This window comes from Buteo buteo, chromosome 1, assembly GCF_964188355.1.
Source record: "Buteo buteo chromosome 1, bButBut1.hap1.1, whole genome shotgun sequence".
NCBI classification, from domain to species: Eukaryota; Metazoa; Chordata; class Aves; order Accipitriformes; family Accipitridae; genus Buteo; species Buteo buteo.
The window spans coordinates 53,093,291-53,114,513 of record NC_134171.1 but is presented as its reverse complement, the minus strand read 5'-3'; the positions used below and the strand labels follow the sequence as shown (position 1 = coordinate 53,114,513).

Sequence of the window (21,223 nt, the reverse complement as noted above, 5' to 3'; positions counted from 1 at the left end):
TCAGTTGAGATTTTCTTAGTTACACAATGCACTTACAAAGCAGGTATTTGTGCATGCAGTGTGGACAGCTAAGTGCCCAGTTAATCATGTACACCAGTAAATATCTTGTGTGAATGAAATAATTTCATTAGTTAGCACCAAACAATGGGGAAAGAAAATGTAAAACACAAGCAAGAGCATCATAAAATCATCAACTTGACATTCTAGCACTTCATCCAATGTGCGGCAGGTATCACCTGGCATCTGTGTGGAGGTGGCTTGAAAAATGCCACTACCTTGTTAGGAAATGTAATCTCCTTCAGTGTCATCTTATTTATTTTACCTTGGACCTTGGACTGTAAGAAGTCAATTGGACCTTGACTATAAGAAGAATGAATATCTAAACTGACGGTTAAGTTAGTTACATTTATATCATAACCTAACTTAAAAATAACTTCTCTTTTACAGAACTATGCCATGAGAGGGATAGTACGTTGGATACATATATACTAAATGCGAGGAAGAACTGCAGTTTTTCCCTGGCTTTGGAAGAATTAGAGAGAAACCATAGTACTTCACTGCACCTGGGAACGTGAGCTGCCAGCACAGTGGCAAGGGTGGGGAAAAGGCCTTACCTTCTTTGCCAAAGCAAAAAAAAAAAAAATTTACTTGCCCAGGTCTATTGTATTGTCATGCTCCTCGTTCCTTCAGTATGGATTTTTAAATGGAAAACAATGAACACAATTTTCTTCACTTGTTTAGGGAGATATTAAAAGGATGCTACACAGCTGCTCACAAATTGACGATACATGTCTGACCAAGTTCTCAGGAAAAGCAGCTGCATGCCTGCATCTGCATGCACAGCCCACACAAACAGCTATGCAGCTGCACAGTGCTCTGTGTGTAGATACATCCCCTTTCTGTGTTCAGTTATATTAAAACATCATATGCAATGCAACTGCCCACATGTGGGTTCTTCTTCTGAAAATATGTTCCCTTCAGATCCAAACGGAAAGCATAATTCCTACTGATGGACATCTACATCAAGTCCAATGTAGTATCTTTGCTGCTATATCATTCATGCTAAATTTTAGAAAAAGTTTAATTCAGAAGGTGTATACAAGAAAGCAGAGGAAATACAATGCCAGGAAAATATATCCTCCTTTATCTTATGTATGGCATATTTATGAAGACCATATTTTATTTTATCTGAAGAAGATAAAACCATAATAATACTTTCTCTTGTCTCTTTTGACTTCTTTTTAGCTGTGTTTATTCTTTTTGTCATATTTCAAATTATTTAGAGCCCAATAATGCAAGTTCAATGGGAATCTAAGGCCCAGTACAGGCATCTACATTTGGCAGCTACTGAATAAGTAACAGTCAGTTCAATGGACTTACTCTGTACCTACATGGGGCACACACTTGGAGCAGAACCTAGGTCTAGCAATGTTCAAGCTGAATGAACCGAGAGATAAAACACAGACCTGTAAGAGCATAAAATATGGCAAAAGCATAATAAGAATAATAATAAAAAATCTACAGATTGAGTATAATACGATAAAGAATAAATCAAAACTGCAGTCACATAATGTATGTAAAACTTGTCATGGGGTGTTAGAAACACCTCATAGCTTACAAATTTTATAGAGTAGTAATAACTAAAACATACTGAAAGCCATATAGAACGTGTGTGATATAATCATGAAAGGATACAATACAATTTGACAGAGTATCTGTCAAAAAGTGTACCATGTAAAACTCTATGGGGACTGAAGAAACGACACCAGGCCTAGGACTATTATTAGAAAGAAATTCAAAACAAACCTTCTGCAAGTTTCTCTGTTATTTGGATGTAATTTGTCTTTGTTCAGCTAGAAAAGGATCTGGATGTTACATAATGTTATGCAAAGTAGTACTTGCTCTTATGAGATTTTCCCTCCACGTTACTCAGTTCATGAAGTCTGGAACAGTGAAGTCAGCTTCCAAATTGGTGGATGGAAATACAAACAGAGCCGAGGTCTACAACTGACTGTTTTCAATGGATGCCAAATTTGAGCTAATGGTTTCTCCTGTTGGATGTAAGGAGCAATTAACTCTGAAGATAAGAAAAAGGGTGTTGTAGAAAGACAGGGCAAACCTTTGATGGGATGTTCTGGGAAGGTGGAGAAACATGTGCAGAAACCAGTTGATGAGAGGCTGAATTGGTTGATTCAAGATTTTGAAAAGAAGGACATTAGTTTGGGAGTGGAGAGGTACAGCAAGAAGGTTAGTAAAATCCATCAGATGCAAAGAATTTATGTGATCTTGAGTTACACGCTTGGCTGATGTTTCCGCTCCTTTCCACTAAACTTCATTTTAATTTTGCAAAACCGCTATTAGGTCTGATAATGTGGGGAGACTCTCAACAGCACAGCATGAGAGGACGTATTCAGAAGTACAATTCTCTAAATCAGGATTGTTGTTGGTATCTATGGAAAGACAAAATAATACCCTGAGTCTTTTCCACAACTGTTGTCATTCCCAAACATATGTTATGTGCCAGTATTTTAGCCAGAATTTTGGTATGAGCTCTTTTGATTTACTTTTGGATTTGTCTACTTCAATTCTCTTCTGTGATCTCATGTCATGTTTCATTTTTTGTTGTGCTGCTCTCTGTGTTGTGTTCCATCTGCTGCTCCCTTTGTTAAATCCAAAATGATTTAACGATCAAGCTAATCAAGAATAAGATAGTTTAAAGAAAACCGTCTCCTTCATTTAGCTTTCAGCACAACTATAGCATAAGCGAAGATGTTCAATTTAATAATAGCATCATCTGAAGGACTGAAAGCATTTTACAAACATTCATTAACTGATGCTTATATTTTCTTTTGTGAGAAATTGTTACCACCTTTGCTGTTTACACCTGCCCCACCTGCACCTACATTATTATGTGTTGTCTCCAGACTATGATGTGAGCTGCAACATTTAGGATTCCAAGAGAGATTCATATAACAACTTGTGTGGGAAGACAAGACTTTAGCAAAATTTTAGCACTTGGGGCCAGAATTTTGATTCTGAAGATACTGCTGCTTATAAGCACCTAATCTTTTTCATGACAAATTCTGCTTTTGAGCAAGCAGTAGCTGTGTGCCTCTCTTCTATAAGGGATGAGCAGCATGGTGTCCTCTCTCATACCAATGCTCAGTGAAGACCCACGAATAAGGTGACAGGGTACCAGTGCCCATGGAGAGGCTCAGTCCAGCAGCCTCCCCAGGGCACACTTGAAGTGCCACATAAAACACAACCACGCTCAGAACTCCTGCCAAACATGAAACAAAATTTAGGGGTTTTCAGATTTGGATTTGTCACCTTCCTCTGACCACCTGCAGTGTCGGAAGCTACCCCACGCCATTTCTCCATACTGCAGGACACAGATTATTTTTTTTCAGTGTCTCCCAGAAGTCACAAATTCAGATTGTTTTGGACCAAGGTATGTTGCAGTACCTTGGATCAGTCACAAGAAAGATGTCCTGGCCATCCATCTCTTACACAAAGGAATACTCAGGAACTGCAGCCAGCACTTAATGGAAGATAGATGAGAAATTTTGACGTTTCCTGGGATTTTCTATCCTGGTTAGGGACAAGACTTATTGATGGGAAAGTGCCATGTCCTAGATTTGTTTACTCACAGGTTGAGAATTCTTGCGGGAAAGTCATGTGTGCTGGTTTTGGTTGCGGTACGGTTAATTTTCTTCAGAGTAGCTAGTATGGGGCTGTTCTGGATTTGTGCTGTAAACAGTGCTGATAATACAGGGATGTTTTTGTTACTGCTGAGCAGTGCTCACACAGAGCCGAGGCCTTTTCTGCTTCTTACCCCACCCCACCAGTGAGGAGGCTGGGGGGGCACAAGAAGTTGGGAGGGGACACAGCTGGGACAGCTGACCCCAACTGACCAAAGGGATATTCCAGACCATATGACATTGTGCTCAGCAGATAAAGCTGGGGGAAGAAGAAAGAAGCAGGGGAGGTTTGGAGTCATGGCGTTTGTCTTCCCAAGTAACCATTACGTGTGATGGAGCCCTGCTTTCCTGGAGATGGCTGAACACCTGCCTGCCCATGGGAAGTGGTGAATGAATTCCTTGTTTTGCTTTGCTTGTGTGCACGGCTTTTGCTTTATCTATTAAACTGTCTTTATCTCAGCCCACTAGTTTTCTCACTTTTACCCTTCCAATCTCTCCCCTATCCCACTGGCGGGGAGTGAGTGAGTGGCTGCATGGGGCTTAGTTGCTGGCTGCGGTTAAACCACAACAGTATTACAAGGAAATCCCGTCCCGAGGTCAGAGCAATAAACCAACCAAAGCTTCAGCTCTTTGATTGATGTTATGACCAGAACCCCTTGGTACTTACAGACTTGTATAATACAGCTGCTTATCTACTGTTTTTTTCATTACAGATTCATTCTATTTTCCACCCATCTTGATACAGTCCCTGGCATTTACATCCCTCCCTCTGTTATATTCAGCAGGGAATGGGGTCTGTTTTATTTGATTAACGAGCCATTCTGCAAACAACCACAAACACCAATCAACCCCTGTGCAGTGGGAAAGCTTTAGAGCTGGGAATGGTAAACAACTGTCTCCTGCCATTGCAGTCCCAGTGAGGGAGTTGTGCAGTCTATCTAGATTGGGTATTTTATGCAAACTGATAGAAGAATGAAATGTGATTACAGCCTGGTTAAAATGCTTCTTAAAATACTCTGCGTGGCAGTTTAATCCTCTCCTCCCATAGCCTGGTTATTAAAAGAAACTGATTTATTGTAGTCACATTTTCAAACTGGACAACTCTGCCACCTTATTCAAATACAAAGAGACATAAACTGCTTGCTGGCAATTTAACTAAAGAGAATAAAATGGTGGAAAAAACACAATTAGCATTACTCTCCAGCCTAAGGAAAGATTCTGGTTATTTAATAGAAGAATTTTAGCTTTATTTTTAGTTGACACACTTTAAGAAAGCCAGCTTACCTACCTGGCATACCTTCCTCAATGCTGTGCTGTTACTTCTAAATTTTTAACTTGATGGCTGGAAAGTTCACTCCATTTACATTTCTTTCCAAGAAAAGCACTCAGAAAACATCTTCTCAGTTGCTTGAATAAGATCAGGAAAAGACAGTAGCAGGAGGCATCGTAATATGTGGTATAGAAAAAACACATTATTTTGTTTGGCTTTCTAAGGATTTTGTTGCGTATGAAAGGTGCCAGGTTAATGCCAGAGAATGAAAGGTCTTTTATGATTTTCATTTGTCACCGCCTATGCAAGTACACCACTGACACATTGCAGTCTTGCAGATTTGACTAACAGGAGAGGGAAAACTATTTTTTTATATCCATCTGATCCTCTACTCTACTCAGCTGGGACTGCCACACTGGTGACACTAATGATGCTAAACCTGCAGCAGCTGAAAATACTGTTTAGGTAATGTTTAGAAAAGCTCCCCTGCACACCCACAAAGGAGCTCAGAGGCAATGTCAGGAGTGAGAGCCCAAATAATGCCCTGCCAGGCTACTCCCTGGTCCATCCCAGGAGCCATCCACAGCCCGTACGCACAGCCATGATGTGCATGCAGAGTCCCATTTTAGTTCAAAACACTTGTCTTCTAGATTTCAAAGCCCTGCACAGGTGTTAGGAAGAAAGCTGTGTGAAACTTCTGGCTGAATGAAATTTGAAACCCCCTGAGATATTTAGTGGGAGTTAAAGAGGTGTGTTTTCATTTCACATTGCTCCAGAGGAGGCAAGTGAATAAGGCTGGAGAGCAAAGCACCCGCAAGAGCTGCTGATCATGTCCTGACACCAGAACTTAGCACAGCCCGACAGCCTCTGCACTGGAGACTTTCTGTTTACCATAATTGTCCTTTAAAGAAATACCCCCCTACAACCCAACCTCAGGATTTTGTTGGCATGAGTATGGTTTAAGTCCACAAAAGTTAATCATATGTTCTGGCACTCTGCTGAGTAGGACACCTTTATTTTTTTTTTGTAACAACTATCCAGTTTGAACCACCAGATCTGGTGCTTCAAACTGGTCCTCTTCCTCCTCTCTCCCTCCTTAATCACAACATAAACCTTTTTTTTTTTTTTCTTTCTCAAAACACTTGGGGTTCAATAAATTGATATATTACAACAAAATGCAGTTTTACTAGAATATTTCCCACTATGTATAATCTGATGACTAAGGACAATGTCAAAAAACAGCCAGCAGCAAAAGTCTGCTCAGTCTCCACTCTCCCAGACCAGATGTTTTAAGATCTCTCTAGCTCTACAACCTGTACTTGCATTTAAATGCACATGGGTATTTAGAAGCACAGGCTTGGAGTTTGTAAACACAAACACCATTTTAGGGATGCATAGGTAAAATTTTAGGTTCTTTTGTATTTGAAAAGTTAGCCTTTTCTGTGCTTTATTTCTCTACATGATATCTTAAACCACACTGGACTTTCTCCTCCCTCCTGTTTTGAGACTAGGATGACTTTAATCTGTTTTAATTAAAGCTTCTGATACTTAGATACTTGATACTTATATATGTTAGAGACTAGAAAGGTTGATTTTCTTAAGCATTCTGCCAGTGCTTTTTAGTCTATAATTTAATTTTCCTACACCATCCTTATTACTTCACTAACATTTCATTGCCTACCAATATACTTATTAATGTATTGATTATTCAAGGAGGATAGTGTAAAAATTTGTTATCAGAGCAGCTGCAGGTTCTCCTTGAGCTATTCTCTTTTGCTTTCCTATTACTTACAGCTGTAAGAGTATTAGAATTAAAAAATTCTGAATGATTACATGAGGGACTACTAAATGTCTTACAGTGGAGAATTGCTACAGGTCTACTCACTGAAATTGCATTTGCTGGTCTCTGGAATAGACTTTTTGTTTGTTTGTTTGTTTAGTAACAAGTTATTTAACAGAAATCATATAAATCTGTCAAACTGTTTTATGAAAAATTGGTATAGCAGCTCCAGAAATACAAACCAAGATCTCCCTGTTACCTCTTATACCTCTCTCACCATTTTAGATTTGCAACCTCATAGTCCAAGACATGCTTTAGAGCTGGAATGTACAGCACATTTTATACATCCCTTTCTCATTACTTCTATACATGTCTTTTTTCTGTTGCATATATCCTTCAAACAACCTTACATTCAATCCCATCATTTGCATTTGTTAATGCACCACAATGTATTTGAGTATTATTAAAATATGTTAATACACAAAAATGATAGCTGGAAACATTTAAGCAAGAAAGCGAATACATTACCACGTTCTGTGCCTGAAGCAAGAGTGTGCTCTCCTGTCTCCATCTATTGATCATTAGACAGAGTCTGCATTTCCCCTGATCTGTGTGTGATACGTCCCCGGTGCAGCCCACCACACTGTGAGCCTGCAACTGGGCTTCAAAGTGACAGAGTTTTGGAAAGCTTCATGTGATTGCAAAATGAAAGTCACAGAATTCATTGCACAGGTAAACAGTGAGACAATGTAAGCCAATGGAGATAGCAAAGGGGAAGCGTGACCACATAGAGAGGTGAAGCGTGGAAAGAAGAAAGGCTCAGAGACCTGGGAAAAAGCTGGAGTAGCTGGTATCCAAACAGAAAGGACAGAGGGTCAAAAAGCAGAAAAATGAAAAAGTAAAAGGGAGGGAGCAAAGTGAAGCGAGAATTCAGAAGGAAAAGAATGATCTGAGGTTGCTGGAACTGCGTAGGAGTCTGTGTAGTCCCCAGACACCCTCGGTATGGTGGTGTTATTCATCTTCATGAACCTGGAAATGTTACAGAACCTCTGTAGGAAAAGCACTAAGTTAATGGAGATAAAATGGAGAAATAAGAGTTCACAGGACCAGAATAATAGAAGCCTAATATGTTTCGTGTCCCATGTAGCCAAACAAGAGTGCTCCAAATGCCAAACTGCTCTTCTCCATCAGGCACTTTATAGAGTTTTTCTTTCTTAGGATAACAAGAATCCAAAATGAGGAATCAGAGCACGGACATGTCTCTCTGCCATGGAAAGGGACATGAGTCACAGAGAGGGTTCAGCGAGGGAGCTGTGGCTTTACTACTGCCATTGCATGAGGGGGTTAAAAAACGCAGGAGAAGGACAGGAGGAACCAACAAAGGAGGAGACATAATTCAAATTTCTATGTCTCCCTGAGGCGGCAATTTTTGACAGACCTTTTCCACTGATGGTTTTGAAAAGTGATATGGAACTAGATCTGGGCACAAAAGAAAATGTGTGGTTGTTAAACTGCACAAATTTGAATCCTTTTGTCACCCTCCCATAGGAAAATGGCTGCAAGAAGTGACCTGAAGAAGTAACAAAAAGTACTTCAGGCTGGACATTTTACTCATCCCAAGCTTTGCCTCCCCACAGGTTGCACAGAAATGGCCCACATCAGATGTGACCAGAGTAGGAAAGCATATTTGTAGGAGTTTGGAACTTCCATCAGGAGTCTCTCTTGTTTAATAAAGAGCAATCTTAGAGGCCTAAAGGATTACAAGACTTGTTATGTCATATTCATTCCAATTCCTGCTAAATAAAAATAAATGACCACTTGCCAACGTGGAATGACACGCAAGCATTACACCTAGCTTCTGAAGACACCAGGCGCTAACAGAGCAGAACAGCGAGCACTGAGCTCAAAGTCATTCTGCAGTAATAAAACCTGAGATAACGTACATGCTACTCCAAAATCCAGAGAAGGGTATATCCCTCCACAAGCTGCTGACACACAGGAGTTTCACTGCTCTGCTAGTGTCCCAGCAGAACTTGCTCATCCCTCTACAGTTTTTGGTCATTTATAGCTGCTGGTCATACTCTTTTTTGCTGAAGCAATGCCATAGATGGAAGAGCCTAGAAAAGTAGTACATACAATTTTAGCAACTGCATTAGAAGCAGATTTATGGGTTGGAAAAAGTAGCAAGAGTTTATTACCTAGCAAAAGTTTCCCTGTATTGCTTTTCCATTATATATACCCAACATGCTTTCAGTGTAAGATGCCACATCAGGACCAACATCACACTAGCAGCAGTGCCCAAATGACAACTGACACCCTACAAAACTACCCCCTCAGTACCTTTCTGTCCCAAGGAATCTTCCTCTCCCAAACCCTTCCTGGCCTCTGCAGCTGATAAACAGAAGGGAATCATCTTGTTCTGGTTTTAACTGGGAGAGTAACATGCAGCAGAACTTCTGTTTTGCTGCAAATATATCCGTAAAGACATCTCCTGTTTTGCACTCCTTACTAAAGCCTGTATTTTACTCATGAGATGGTTTGTAACAGCACCCATGAGAGCTGTTTCTCTCTCAGACCTCTCCTGTGCTAATGCATAATAAATGCACTCATTGCATAGTAAATACTCAACCCCCCCTTTTTTTAATGGAATATGACAATAGCATTGCTCTGTTAGACCCTAACATGCACAAATTAAGCAACTCATTTGTAGGGGTGAGTTCAGCATCCTTTTCTGTTTATGCCACCCTTTCTAATAGGTGCCTCCATAATACTGAGTGTGGCCAGCTGAGAAAACTTCAGCAACAAATAATGCTAGCGAAAAAATTTCCTTTGAGCATTATCCTGACATACTCATGTTCAGCTTTTACAATCACTGACTGCAAATGCACTCTTTTTCTTAAATTATTTTCTAATTGTCAGTTTTCTTACTCCCTGCTCCCTTCCAAAATTTCCCGTCCCCTAAAAGTCCCAGCTTCAGGAGGGAGCTCAGAATTTCTACAATTAATCACTTGCCAGTGCAAATGAAAGCAGCACTCATGCTGCTTAGTTATTCAGAAATTTAAAGTCTCTCTCATATAAATCTCAGGATTATGGTATTCAGATGTGATATGGCCATGGAAACAAATGGGGATACATACCACCCTGGCAGCAATTCCCAAAGTTGCACACTATCAGAAAAAGGCACAAGGAGCTATAAGGGGGATAAACTAAGCGTTGCCAGCTAGAAAGTCCTCATACAGATAGCCATCAGCAGTTACTCTGCATGTTGTGGTCTAGCTACACTCACTGTCAGTGTGGTGTTGTGATCCTACCTTCCTCACCTATCAGAAATATCCAAAGTTCTCCAGAAATGAAAAAAAAAAAAAGGAAACACTTATTCATTTTCTCTACAGGTAGAGACTGAGGGCTATTTAACACAAAATTAATTCTACTTTTTGCATGTGCATGTGGATTGTTTTAGACCAAATACCTGGCAATGCACCATGTGCCTTATAGTGGCAGCTATGCGCACTCTACAGAGCTGGTCTCCTACCATTGGGACAGGGATGCACTCCGGGTGTTTCTCTCATGACACCATCCCAATTAGTCCACTTCTACACAAGCGAAACCCCAAGTGAAATCTCTACCAACAAAGGAATCAATTTTCCTCTCTGGACTGTTTTGCTGTGTAAAAAGATGACTACAGGGTTAGAAACAGGCTAAGGCATGAAGTACTTAGCTTTGTATTTGGCCATCAGGATGAAGGGTGGGGACCCCCCCCATCCCATGCTCACTCCTCAAAGGGCTGTCAGCCATCCTTTCTCCAGCTGAAAAGTCTGGACTCAGCTCTCTGCAGAATGCAATTCTACAGGATTCGAGCAAAATTAGTTCCTCGGGGTATATTTTGCTGTTTCTTATTTTTATTGCAGTTTCTAGTCATGGAATATGATCTTACTTTGATAGGTACTGTACAAAATAAGCCACCAAGAAAAATAGGTTCCCAGCTTAGGCACTCCCAACCACTCTCTAGAGAAGGAAATTGTCTGTCTATGATAGCTAGGAAAGAAACTTGGGCACCTAAATTAGGCACCTAAAGTTACACATGATGGAAGTATCGTTGTAGCCATGACAGTTTAAGGATCTAAGTGAAGTAAGGTTTTAAGTGAGAATTACCTCTGAACAGAAGAAGAGATATATCTGTGGGGAGACCCCTAAATAACCAAGCTTTCAGGCAAATAAACCTTCTCTGAAAACAAGCAGAAAACTTCAAGATTAGAAAACTGTTTCTGAGATTAATGCAATTATGTTAATCAATGAGGCAATTCAAGAGAAATATGTAGCTGGCACCACTGAAGCTGGAGAAAATGAGAGATTATAAGGACCGATTGCTCAATAATATCCCCCCCATCTTTTTATATTCTATCAGACTGTTACAAACTTTAGCTCCCATGCTCATCTTTTGAAGTTAGGCTGTAGCTCTACTTTGAGGATGAAGGCTGAAAGGTCACACACAGAGAGGTTGTTTTCTGAGAAATACTCTTCATCTGATAATGGTTGTGTTCATTAACTTAGTTCATTCTAAGGTATAGTAGTGCTTCGGTTTCACCCACATCACATCTATGATGGTATTTAGATGACTATAGTGTGAGTTCCTCTCTCCCCTCTTATTTGGCAGTTATAAAATAAGCCAAATGAAGGGAAAGAGCATAACGAAACAACAAAACAGTGCTGCTCAGTTGATGGGTAGTGATCGGAGCACACCAGAGACCTAGTTGTCAAGGTTTTAGTTAGTGCAATAACAAAGGAGAGTGTTAAGGAGTTTGCAGAAAAGACAACATTACTGTCTTGAGGGAAAACTTCATACCTTACAGAAGAGTCCTTGGAGAAAGCATAAAGATTCTTGCTTGAAAAAGGAGTTGCACTGAAAGCTCACACAAATGATTTCCAATTCAGAAATGAGAAAGCTACAGGGAGAGTCAGAATGACCACAAAGGACCTTGAAACTCAAGACAACTTTTCTTTTTTTCTTCTTTTTTTTTTTCCAGAAGCATTTTCAATAGAACTACATGCACAAAGAGTGCTTTATAAAGGCCCCAGAAAATAACATTGAAAACTACTGAAGCGATGGTCTGGAGGTTGTATGGGTAAATCACAGACATGTTATGGAAGGTGAATTGGCAAAACTTAAACACAAGCTTAAGCAATAGAAAGCCACAGCAAAGAAAATGAAGATGATGAGGTCAGCTACTGTAGGTCTGAGGTTGAACTAAGTTAGTGGTCAGACATGAAAAGACAGTAGAGGAAAACACAAAAATTTTATTGCTGATAAAAGGAGCTCAGTTCAGTGTAAGAGAAGCAGAACTGCAGGTTGTCTCCATGGAGCCACTAGCTGAATTTGTCTGGACTTGAGAATACTCAGGGATGAGCTACAGATAGAAAAGACTATGTTCTTAGATGTAGGATAGCCCACAAAAATTGAACAGATCTGGAAAATTCTCCAAAACAATAGAAAGAGAAGAGAGAGAGCAAGCAAAGACAGTCTTGGAAGGTAGAATAGCATGGCACCACAGCAGGACATCAGTCAGTGACATCTGAGGCTGTTAAAGTGACTGGCAGGCATATGCAGACTGACCTTTGAACAGAAGTCATGAGCAACTTGGATGGCATTTCAGTGAGAGCAAAAGGGGAAAGGTACATTCCGGAGCAGGTAAGATGAAACAGGAGATGAACTCAGATAAAATTTTCAGGAAACTTTGGAGACAAAAGGAATACAGCAGTAGTTGGCTTGCTTAGTTGTTGGATGAACACATGTCTGTTTAGATCCATTTCTTGATATGTAAGATGACTCAAATTTTGATTTAAATTTTTGTTGGAATAAAGCTAAACTCTGCAGAAAATAACTTGCAGGTGTTCTATTCAAGATAAAACATGTGAAAACTCTACAAAGTCAAAGTTAGATCAAACTTTAATATATGCTTAGGAACATTCGTGAGGGAGAGCAAGCCTTTTCTTGAGCCTACCTTGAATTCTGAGAAAATGAGGCAGCAGGAAAACAGTTTTACATTTAATTTTTAAAGCTATGCACAGAATCTTCGTCACACTCTGTTAACTGTCACAGATTCGTTATTATACATCCAAAGCACATTGACCCCCTGAGCTAATCCAGATAACTATTAGCCTTTTGATAATGCCTGAAAGTAACACCACACTGCGTTTGCAGTGTTTTCTGGTCAGGATTCTAAATTTTTGCACTGCTGCAAGTTTGTTTAAGCCCAAGATATGGAAGCAAAGATACACAGTATTACAGGAAAAAAACAACCACCAAACTTTCTCCAGGCTGATTATTCTTTTGGCTCATGCAAACCGAAGCCAATTTTTGATAGGGCTATGAGAAATACGCTTTGCAATGAAATATACCCCATTCCCCTACCCCCATAAGCTGACATTTTGACAGGCTATGAGACTTTAAACAACCTAGTGTCAGTGGATCAGGCATTCCTCCTGTCATTATTAACAGCACTTCACTGGTAAATTTGGCTCAGGTTTTATGTTGAGACTTGCTTTCCAGGAAAAGGATGCTATATGACAAATAAGATGGAGCCAGACCACCCGTGATAATACCAAGTAAGGACAGCAGGTGCATTTGGTACCCCCAGGCACCTGTCAGCTCCAAGTCATGGACTGTGCAGGAGACAGCAATTCCTAAATAGATAAATTGCACTGCTGAATCACAGTACAGATCCAGTATCCAAAAAGTCTGTTTTCGTTTTCTCTTGTTTTCAGTGTCTTTTCATTGGCCAACTCCATGGTCTGAAATGTTCACAACAAAGATGTATGGACTTGCATGTATTAACTAGATCTTTTTGTGCTGTGATCAGTGTATCTGCCACCAGAAGGGCAATTCCAACAGTAAATTTGTGAGTAAATCAGGATAATTAGTTAATTCAGGAGTTTTTTGTCCCATCAATAGAAATCTTCATGCTGTTGCTACTGCTGAAAACAAATTAAGAATAACCATGTCCAGTTATTAATAACTTGTTCTAGCACAGAATCGCAAATCATTATTACTCCTTTCTTCCCCAGACAAATCACCTCAGCAAAGTTTTGTTATGGCCTATTCATAGGTAGTTTAAACAATATTACTACTGTTACAATAGTCTCAGGAAGGTAAAAGTGCCATCCACAGTGTCCAGGGAAAACAAACAGGCTCAGCAGTTGCTAGCATGTTTCTACTGGCAATGTAAGTAGGATCACAAGAAAATAAAAATCTCAAGACCAAATTCCTTTTGATACTGTGTGCAAGTTGAAGAGGAAATATTATGAGAGCCTAAGAGGAGTTTCTTTTAATGCACCATCCAGAAGCATTATTTCTCAAGTTTCCTACTGGCTAAATATTTGGCAGATAGAGTTAAAGAGGCAGAGGTTTCAAACGCATTTGGATTCTTCATATGCAGCCTGGGAAAGGAATTTTCCACTTTGTACTGCTGAGAAAAATGCAGACGCTGTAGGCTATGGTATCATGTTCAGAGGAACAAGGTGGGTAGGATAGGGCATTAGGCACTATTATACTCTAGGGAAGAAAGAGCAGACAGGGGCACAATGGAAGCACTTCATTATATTTTAAATGGGAATAGTTCCAAGGATAGGAAAGCCTGTGGTGCTTGTAAAGGATTAAGCAGGGTAATGTGCTTTTTAAGAAGACATAAAGAGGTATGTAATGTGATATGTTTAAGCCTAAATGATTTTTCTTGGAGTTCTCAATGAATGTTTAAGCAGGCATGACTTAGGGCTCTGTAAATCCTCTCCAAATAAATAACTTCTGTGAAAATAGAGATTCCTGTGACAGAATGAGATGCATATTTCATAACCTATGCAAAAAAGGAAAATCAATTTGAGATACATGAAACATTTGGGAATAATAAAGAAAAAAAGAAGATAAAAGTGAATATTCTCCAGAATAATCCAAGCATATATAGGAATACAGCTACCTCCCCATCAATTTTGATTTGGCAGGGCAGGAAGACAAACAACTGAATGCTTCCTTACCTTCAATTCAGATCTTCAACTGCTTTTTGTTGCCTTTTGAGAAAGGAAGAGACAATAAGTGGTAAAAAATACCTACAGTGCCTGTGCTTTTCAGGCTGTCTCCTGTTTGAGGTATTTAAAACTCTGCTCTCTCTTCAGGGTGAATTACCCAGCTGCTCTCTAACCAGACCTGATGGTGTATATAGCTGTTCACTATGGATGGAATAGGAGCACACACAGTGATATGTATGCACCTGATTTATGAGAAGAACAGGACCAATAAATATCAAAACCTGAAAACTAACAGTGGCATGATCTTCCCATCTTACTTCTCTTGCCTGGCCTGCCCTCCTGCCAGGAAAAGCAGGTCAAAGTGGTAGATTTCCTGACGCAAAATGGGACTACGCAATCATCATCATCATTTGGCTGTATTGTATTTTCACTCACACAGGTGCCATTCCCCATGAAGTCACTGGTACAGCAAGCAGGCAGTCCTGCTGAGTGAGTGGGATGATGCAATGAGTAAATCAGCAGTTGATCCCCCTCCCCTTCCCCCTGTTTATATATACATTAGTATTAAACTGCTACTTTCCTCAGAATAAGAAGAGTGCCAGCTCCACTGTAATTTGCAGAATAAAAGCAAGACAAAACTAAAGGACTTTTAAGATATAACAGAAATGTTTGGCAAAGCCTCTTCTGCGATGGCTACTTGCAAACCCCATTTAACATCAGAGAAGGTGCAGCAGGGAGTGTTGTTAAAGAAGAGCATGTCCGCCACATCCATAACATCCTTCCTGCACACCTCTCTCCCATGGTGGTCCCTCCTATCGCAGTCCCTTCATGGTCATTAGGCAGCCTAGTGGAAATCCCTTTCCCCATACCCATTTGGAAGCACTCGTTAAGCCTAAGCCCTCACTTAGCACTCCAGGAACGTGTGCGGAGGTAATGGCCTCAGAGAGCTTGGACAAACTGCTGTTCAGTCATGCTTTAGTGCTGATTAATGGCAGAAACAAAATGAAGCACAGAGGGAGACCTGTTGGCTTAGCTTGTCCAGGGTTATAATTTGGTTAATAGCTCTGATGTGGCCAGTTAAATTTGTTCAAGGCCCTGAAGAACATTACGAAGTATATAAATAGGCCAAAGGGACCCATGAATTCTTTCCTCTGAAATGTTTTCATTTTTTTGAAGTATGTTACAGAGATTATAATCTCTGCCTCTTATCAGCTACCTTTTAAAATATTAATTTTCCTTGCCTAAGATTAGCTTTTAACATCACATTCTTCATCCACCTTTCTTCCTGAGCAGGCCAAGTACAATCTCCCAAAAGCTTCTGTGTGAACAGCAACTGGCAAATAATCTTTTTCTGAGTCATTTCTTCCTGTAAGGCAAAAGAAGGGGAGACACTGTGCACACATAGGTGGATGTGTATGTTCATTAGAATTGGGTCTGAGCCCTCTGATATTTTAAAATTGGAAGGTGGTTGGCCTGCTAACATGCTGCAACTTGGTTTTTCAACTTCATCATTTGCAAGTGCTTATTCCTGGGAAGCAAAGGCATGGGAAATTAAAGAACTCAGATATTTCTGGTTTTGTGAGTTTTAGGACAACAACTGCCATGTTTCCAGGAATGAGAAATCAAAGGCTGTAATCTGGAATTACCTGCCAGCATGATACACCAGTTGTTTTCTTCAGCTAAAAGCCATTAGTCAACATAGCTGTGTTTGACGTGCTCTGGTTTTTGATTCTTCTGAAGCCCTTAGGATAATGTGGGAAGGCAAACCAGAAGGAGGGCAGCTTTTTTTTTTTTTTTCCATACAAAAGGCAAAACCCAGCTTTATCAGCCCCTTACAAACTGAGCTAAAATATATTTTCTCAAAAAAAGCAATTTCCTCTAGCCAATACATTTTCAGACTGTCTTTTTTTTCTTGCTTTTTCAGCTTATGACTTTATCTAAAGGGGTTTCAAAAGTGCAGTTCCCCAGGGCCTCTCTTGCCTCTTCTTTCATGCTGTTTAGTCCTTCAGAGGAGAAAATATGATCTCAGTTATACAGAGGGTGGATTAGTGATTTTTCAAACTCTGAAGAATCTTTGTTATTTTGTAGTTCTTTTATTATCAAGAGATCACCAGTGATTTCATCATTCTTTTTAATATACTCTTTCCTCTTACATGTTTGTATCCAGTGTGAAAACACCAGAAATTGCAGGTTTTCCTGGCAAATGGATTTTGGTGGGGACAAAAGGCAGGGTTTGTCTGGATTTTTAGAAATCTCTAACCCAAGCTTAAAACAAGTTAACACACAACTTCATGCATATTTGCTTTAATCGATCTTCACATTTTGAAGTTTAAAATAAAATATATAAAATATGATATTTCTCAGATTTGATTTAAAACTCTGAATATGAAGATACAATGGTAGGGAAAAAGTTTGTATACAGTCACTCATTAACCCATATTCACCCTCATACTGAACTTTATCATGGATTAGTGTTCTTATAAAAGCTGTAGCTGTCAACCAAAAAAATGGGAGGGAACTATTGCATTCACAAATGTGCCTACAAAAACTGACTCCTGCTCTCAAAATATTTTCCCACGGCTTAACCCACTACAGAAGGTGGCTGTGAGACTCTTCTTTAAACACAGATCCTCTTTTTCTGCCTGCCTCTCTCAAAACATACATGACTCAGAGCTACAACTGAAAGCCAAGATTTTCAGTGTCAGGAGTCTACAAAAATAAGTTAATCAATGTCTTGTATTCAAAGTGCTTTAAGCTTTGTACAGTACACTGCCATGTTTTCTGGGGTTATAAGTCCAGCGATCCTATTCCCATATTGCATCCCGACAAATGCATTAATCATCTCTCGTACCTATAAATCCTTTTCAGAGCAAATGCTCTAGGTACTTACATTTTAAAAAGTCATTGAAAACAAGCTACATAGCTCAGAAGTCCTAATCCTCCATGCCAATGCAATGGGCTTGCAGAAACTGGTAACAGGCATGATCATTATCTGGGTGCAAATGCATCCCTTACAGTTAAAAGCAACAATTAAACAAATGTGGTATTACAGCAGAGCATCTCCAATGGGAAGCAAAAAGGAAGTCATACCAGTACCTTTTGAATGCCTGCGGTCGACTCCAAGACATTGTTCTCTGAGCCATTACTTCTGTTAATCATCCGCCACATTTGGGAATACATGCTGTCCCTCTCAAAAGGATTCATCCCTTTCACTCGGACGTGCTCATAGACTGCGGAGTCCAAGACAGTGCCATAAGGAATATCCGTCTGTCTTGAGAGATCCTGGAGAGACCTTAATTGTTGGTGAAGAAAAGAGACACAGGAGACTTGAAGTCACATTTTCAAGAGGAAGGAGCTGCAGGCTAGCAAAGGGCAACATATAGGAAGATGGCTGTCAAGCCAGTTTCTCTTGTTTGTTTGTTTTTTCTTTTTCTTTTTTTCTTAAAAGACGAAGTGAGACTGAAAAATGTTTTTATGATTTAAGACACAAGGAGGAATATGAAGTGAAAGGAAGGGCTGGAAAAAATGAAAATGGATGAAAAAAGAACAACGGAAGGAGCAAGAGGATCCTGCCAAATACCGAGCTCCCTTGAGCAGGGGCAAAGGAGAGAAGCGAGCATTACAGTCCCTCCAGCCATACGCAGCAAGTTCAACACAAGTTGGGTAACCACCTATGAGAGTGTGGTGCCACCACACACCCTGCTGCTGGGGAGCAGGAGTGTTAGCACCAGAACTCACCAAATCTAGCCCAAAGCACCTGGGCTGAGTACTTCTATGTGCTACTTGGTTACACGGTGAAGAGCAGCTTTTTGGTGGTATTCCTGCACTGAACTGTGCACCCATCACACAGGTCACATCCCACACTATTTTCAGCAATAGGAATATTTTTGTTGCAGTTTCATGAACTGTCTTTTCATTACGATTCCTGTTATTTAGTCCGATAAATTTGTCCTACTTTACATATGATCTCATCTTATCCATACCCTATAAGAAGAAAAATTAACCAGTTTAGAAGTTTCTAAAGCATCCCAAATATGTTTTTTTCAACCCTGTTTTGGACTTAAAAAGGTATATTAGAAACCTTTAAAGTCTCCTTACCTCTTGGCTTTTATTTTCCTGTCCTACAGAATTGCTCTCCGGTACTTCTGATTCTTTAAAGGCATTCATTAAAGTTTCAAAATAACTACTGCAGTATGTCTACTGCCTAAAACCCATTACAACTTTCCTGGCACAAATTAACTTTGTATAAACTGCACAAATCTAGTGGATGACACATAAGGACAAATCAAGGGGCTGAATGCTGTCTTAAAGTAGGCAATAGCAATTTGTAAAAGCTCATTGCAGCCACAGAAAATGCAAGCACAAATGTAGGAAACTCATCAAATTTCAAGTTGTGTTTCTGAAACACATAAATATAGAGGATTGTGAAAATGGCTCTACGGGGTGTGTGTAGGGGAAGGAATTCTTAGGTGTTCCAGGGATGGCACTGAAGAAAACAGTAACCGGATCTCAAAGGATATTGTAGGCTGCTGAACACAACAGAAAGTAGGAAAAGAAAAAATCAATAGAGCTCAATGGCAAGGGTTTAGAGGTTAGCTGAGTCAAAAAGAAATGCTTTGAAATTCAGACATATGGGCTTAGAAAAACATTGAACAAGAGCTAAATTCTAAGCAGATAACATATAGCAAGTACAAGGAAGGGATAAATTTAATTTTGAAGAGTAAATAACTAATGGTATTAAAAATCCCACAATCCTCTCCTCTTTCTCCAACAAGATGGCATTCCTCTTCAAGAACACAAGCAGCAGGGAACCTGCAAAGAATCAGTACACATATGGGATCATCAAAGGTGAACTGCTAAATGGAGCTTTTCTTGAAACCAAGTATATTGTTCTTCTAGCAGAGAACTGAGACATGCCCTTTTCTAGGAAGAAAAATCTAAGACTCTAGTAGACTAAGGTATCAGGAGAATAAGTACTGTGGCTAATCTGTAATTGAAAAGTAAAAAAAAAATAAATATTATCAAGTCCAGATAAACACCTATGAGTTCTGAAAGCTTAAATATGAAACAGCTGAGCTGTTAGCAAAAATATGAAACCTCATTACAGCCAGTGTGTGAAAGGGAAGCAGTAAATATTTTTAAAAGGCTCTAGTAATCAGGGGAATTACAAAAATAAACTATTAAGATGTTATACTTAGCTTTAATAAATAAACTGAAATAAGGATTGATACTTTTCTAAAGATCAGTACTGAAGATTAGACATAGGCACCAGATAGGTTTCTCCAGGGAAAGCAATTCAATCGTCTATTACACTCTGGAATTACTAAACAAACCCAAGAATTTCAAAAAGGCCTTCATCTCATCAAACAATATAGAGAAGATGGAAGTATGGACAGGCTACAAAGGAGGAGTTTAGAAACACTTCCTGGCAACTCTGGATAGCATTAGGAAAGCCAATACTCAGCTAGAGTGGGTGCTCTTGAAGGACTTCAAGGGTAACAAGAACAGCTTTTGCAGAACTAAAAAGAACAAGGAAAGTGTGGATCTGTTGAGGGGGACAGCAGACACAGCTAAGGCTGAGATGCTCAATGCCTTCTTTGCCTCACTCTTCCCCAGCAAGGTCTCCAAGGTTTCTGTGACTAGAGGCAGGGTTCAAGGAGGCAATGAACAACAAGCCATTAGTGGTCAGGTAAATCCCAACCAGACAAGGCAGGGGTTGATTGAGAGCACTAGATCCATAGAATTGCATGGGACCTGGCAGGCTGCATCAAAGTGTGCTGAGATATGGTCAATGTCCTTGCAAGGCAGCTTGCTTTAATTTTTGAAAGGTGAAGGAAATTGGAGGACATCCCTGACCACTGGAGAAAGGAAACATCCAGACTACATTCAAAAAAGATTAAAAAAAGATGATTAAAGGAATTAAGGCTGGTTGTTCAACATCATGGAGCGAGTTCTCTCAGAGCACATTTCTGAGCACATGAAGGAGAAGCAGCTGACTGGGAGCAGTCGACATAGACTTACCAAAGGTATGTCATGCCTGACCAATCTGGTTGCCTTGTACAGTAAAATGACTTAGTTTGTGGACAAGACTAGAGAAATGGATGTAGTTTGCCTTACTTTAACAAGGCTTTGAATACTCTCTCCCACAATATTCTTGTATCCAAATTAGGTCACTAGGCCTGGCTGGGTAGTAAACCAGCTGGATAAATTCCTGGTTGGATAATCAGGCTCAAAGGGTAGCTCACCTGGAGGCTGGTAAGAGGTACCACAGAGGTCTAACCTGGGACATGTCTTCACCAATAACCTGGAGGAAACGAGTAAGCACCCTGTTGTCAAGTTTGCACATGACACGACATTGGGGGACCAGCCGATTGCTCAAGGACAGGCTGCTGTGCAGATGGATCTGAAAGGCTGGAGGAATGGGCTGACAGGAGTGGTATGAAATTCAGCAAGGAC

The 21,223-nt window shown here is 40.0% G+C and overlaps 1 protein-coding gene across 1 annotated transcript in view; it reads right to left on the bottom strand.

The window, feature by feature from the left end:
- Nucleotides 1–21,223, bottom strand: part of GRID2 (glutamate ionotropic receptor delta type subunit 2) — a 737,675-nt gene that overhangs the window by 80,580 nt on the left and 635,872 nt on the right. Inside the window, exon 13 of the mRNA XM_075030714.1 lies at nt 17,864–18,059. Coding sequence (XP_074886815.1) covers nt 17,864–18,059 — 196 coding nt within the window. The remainder of the gene's footprint in view (nt 1–17,863; nt 18,060–21,223) is intronic.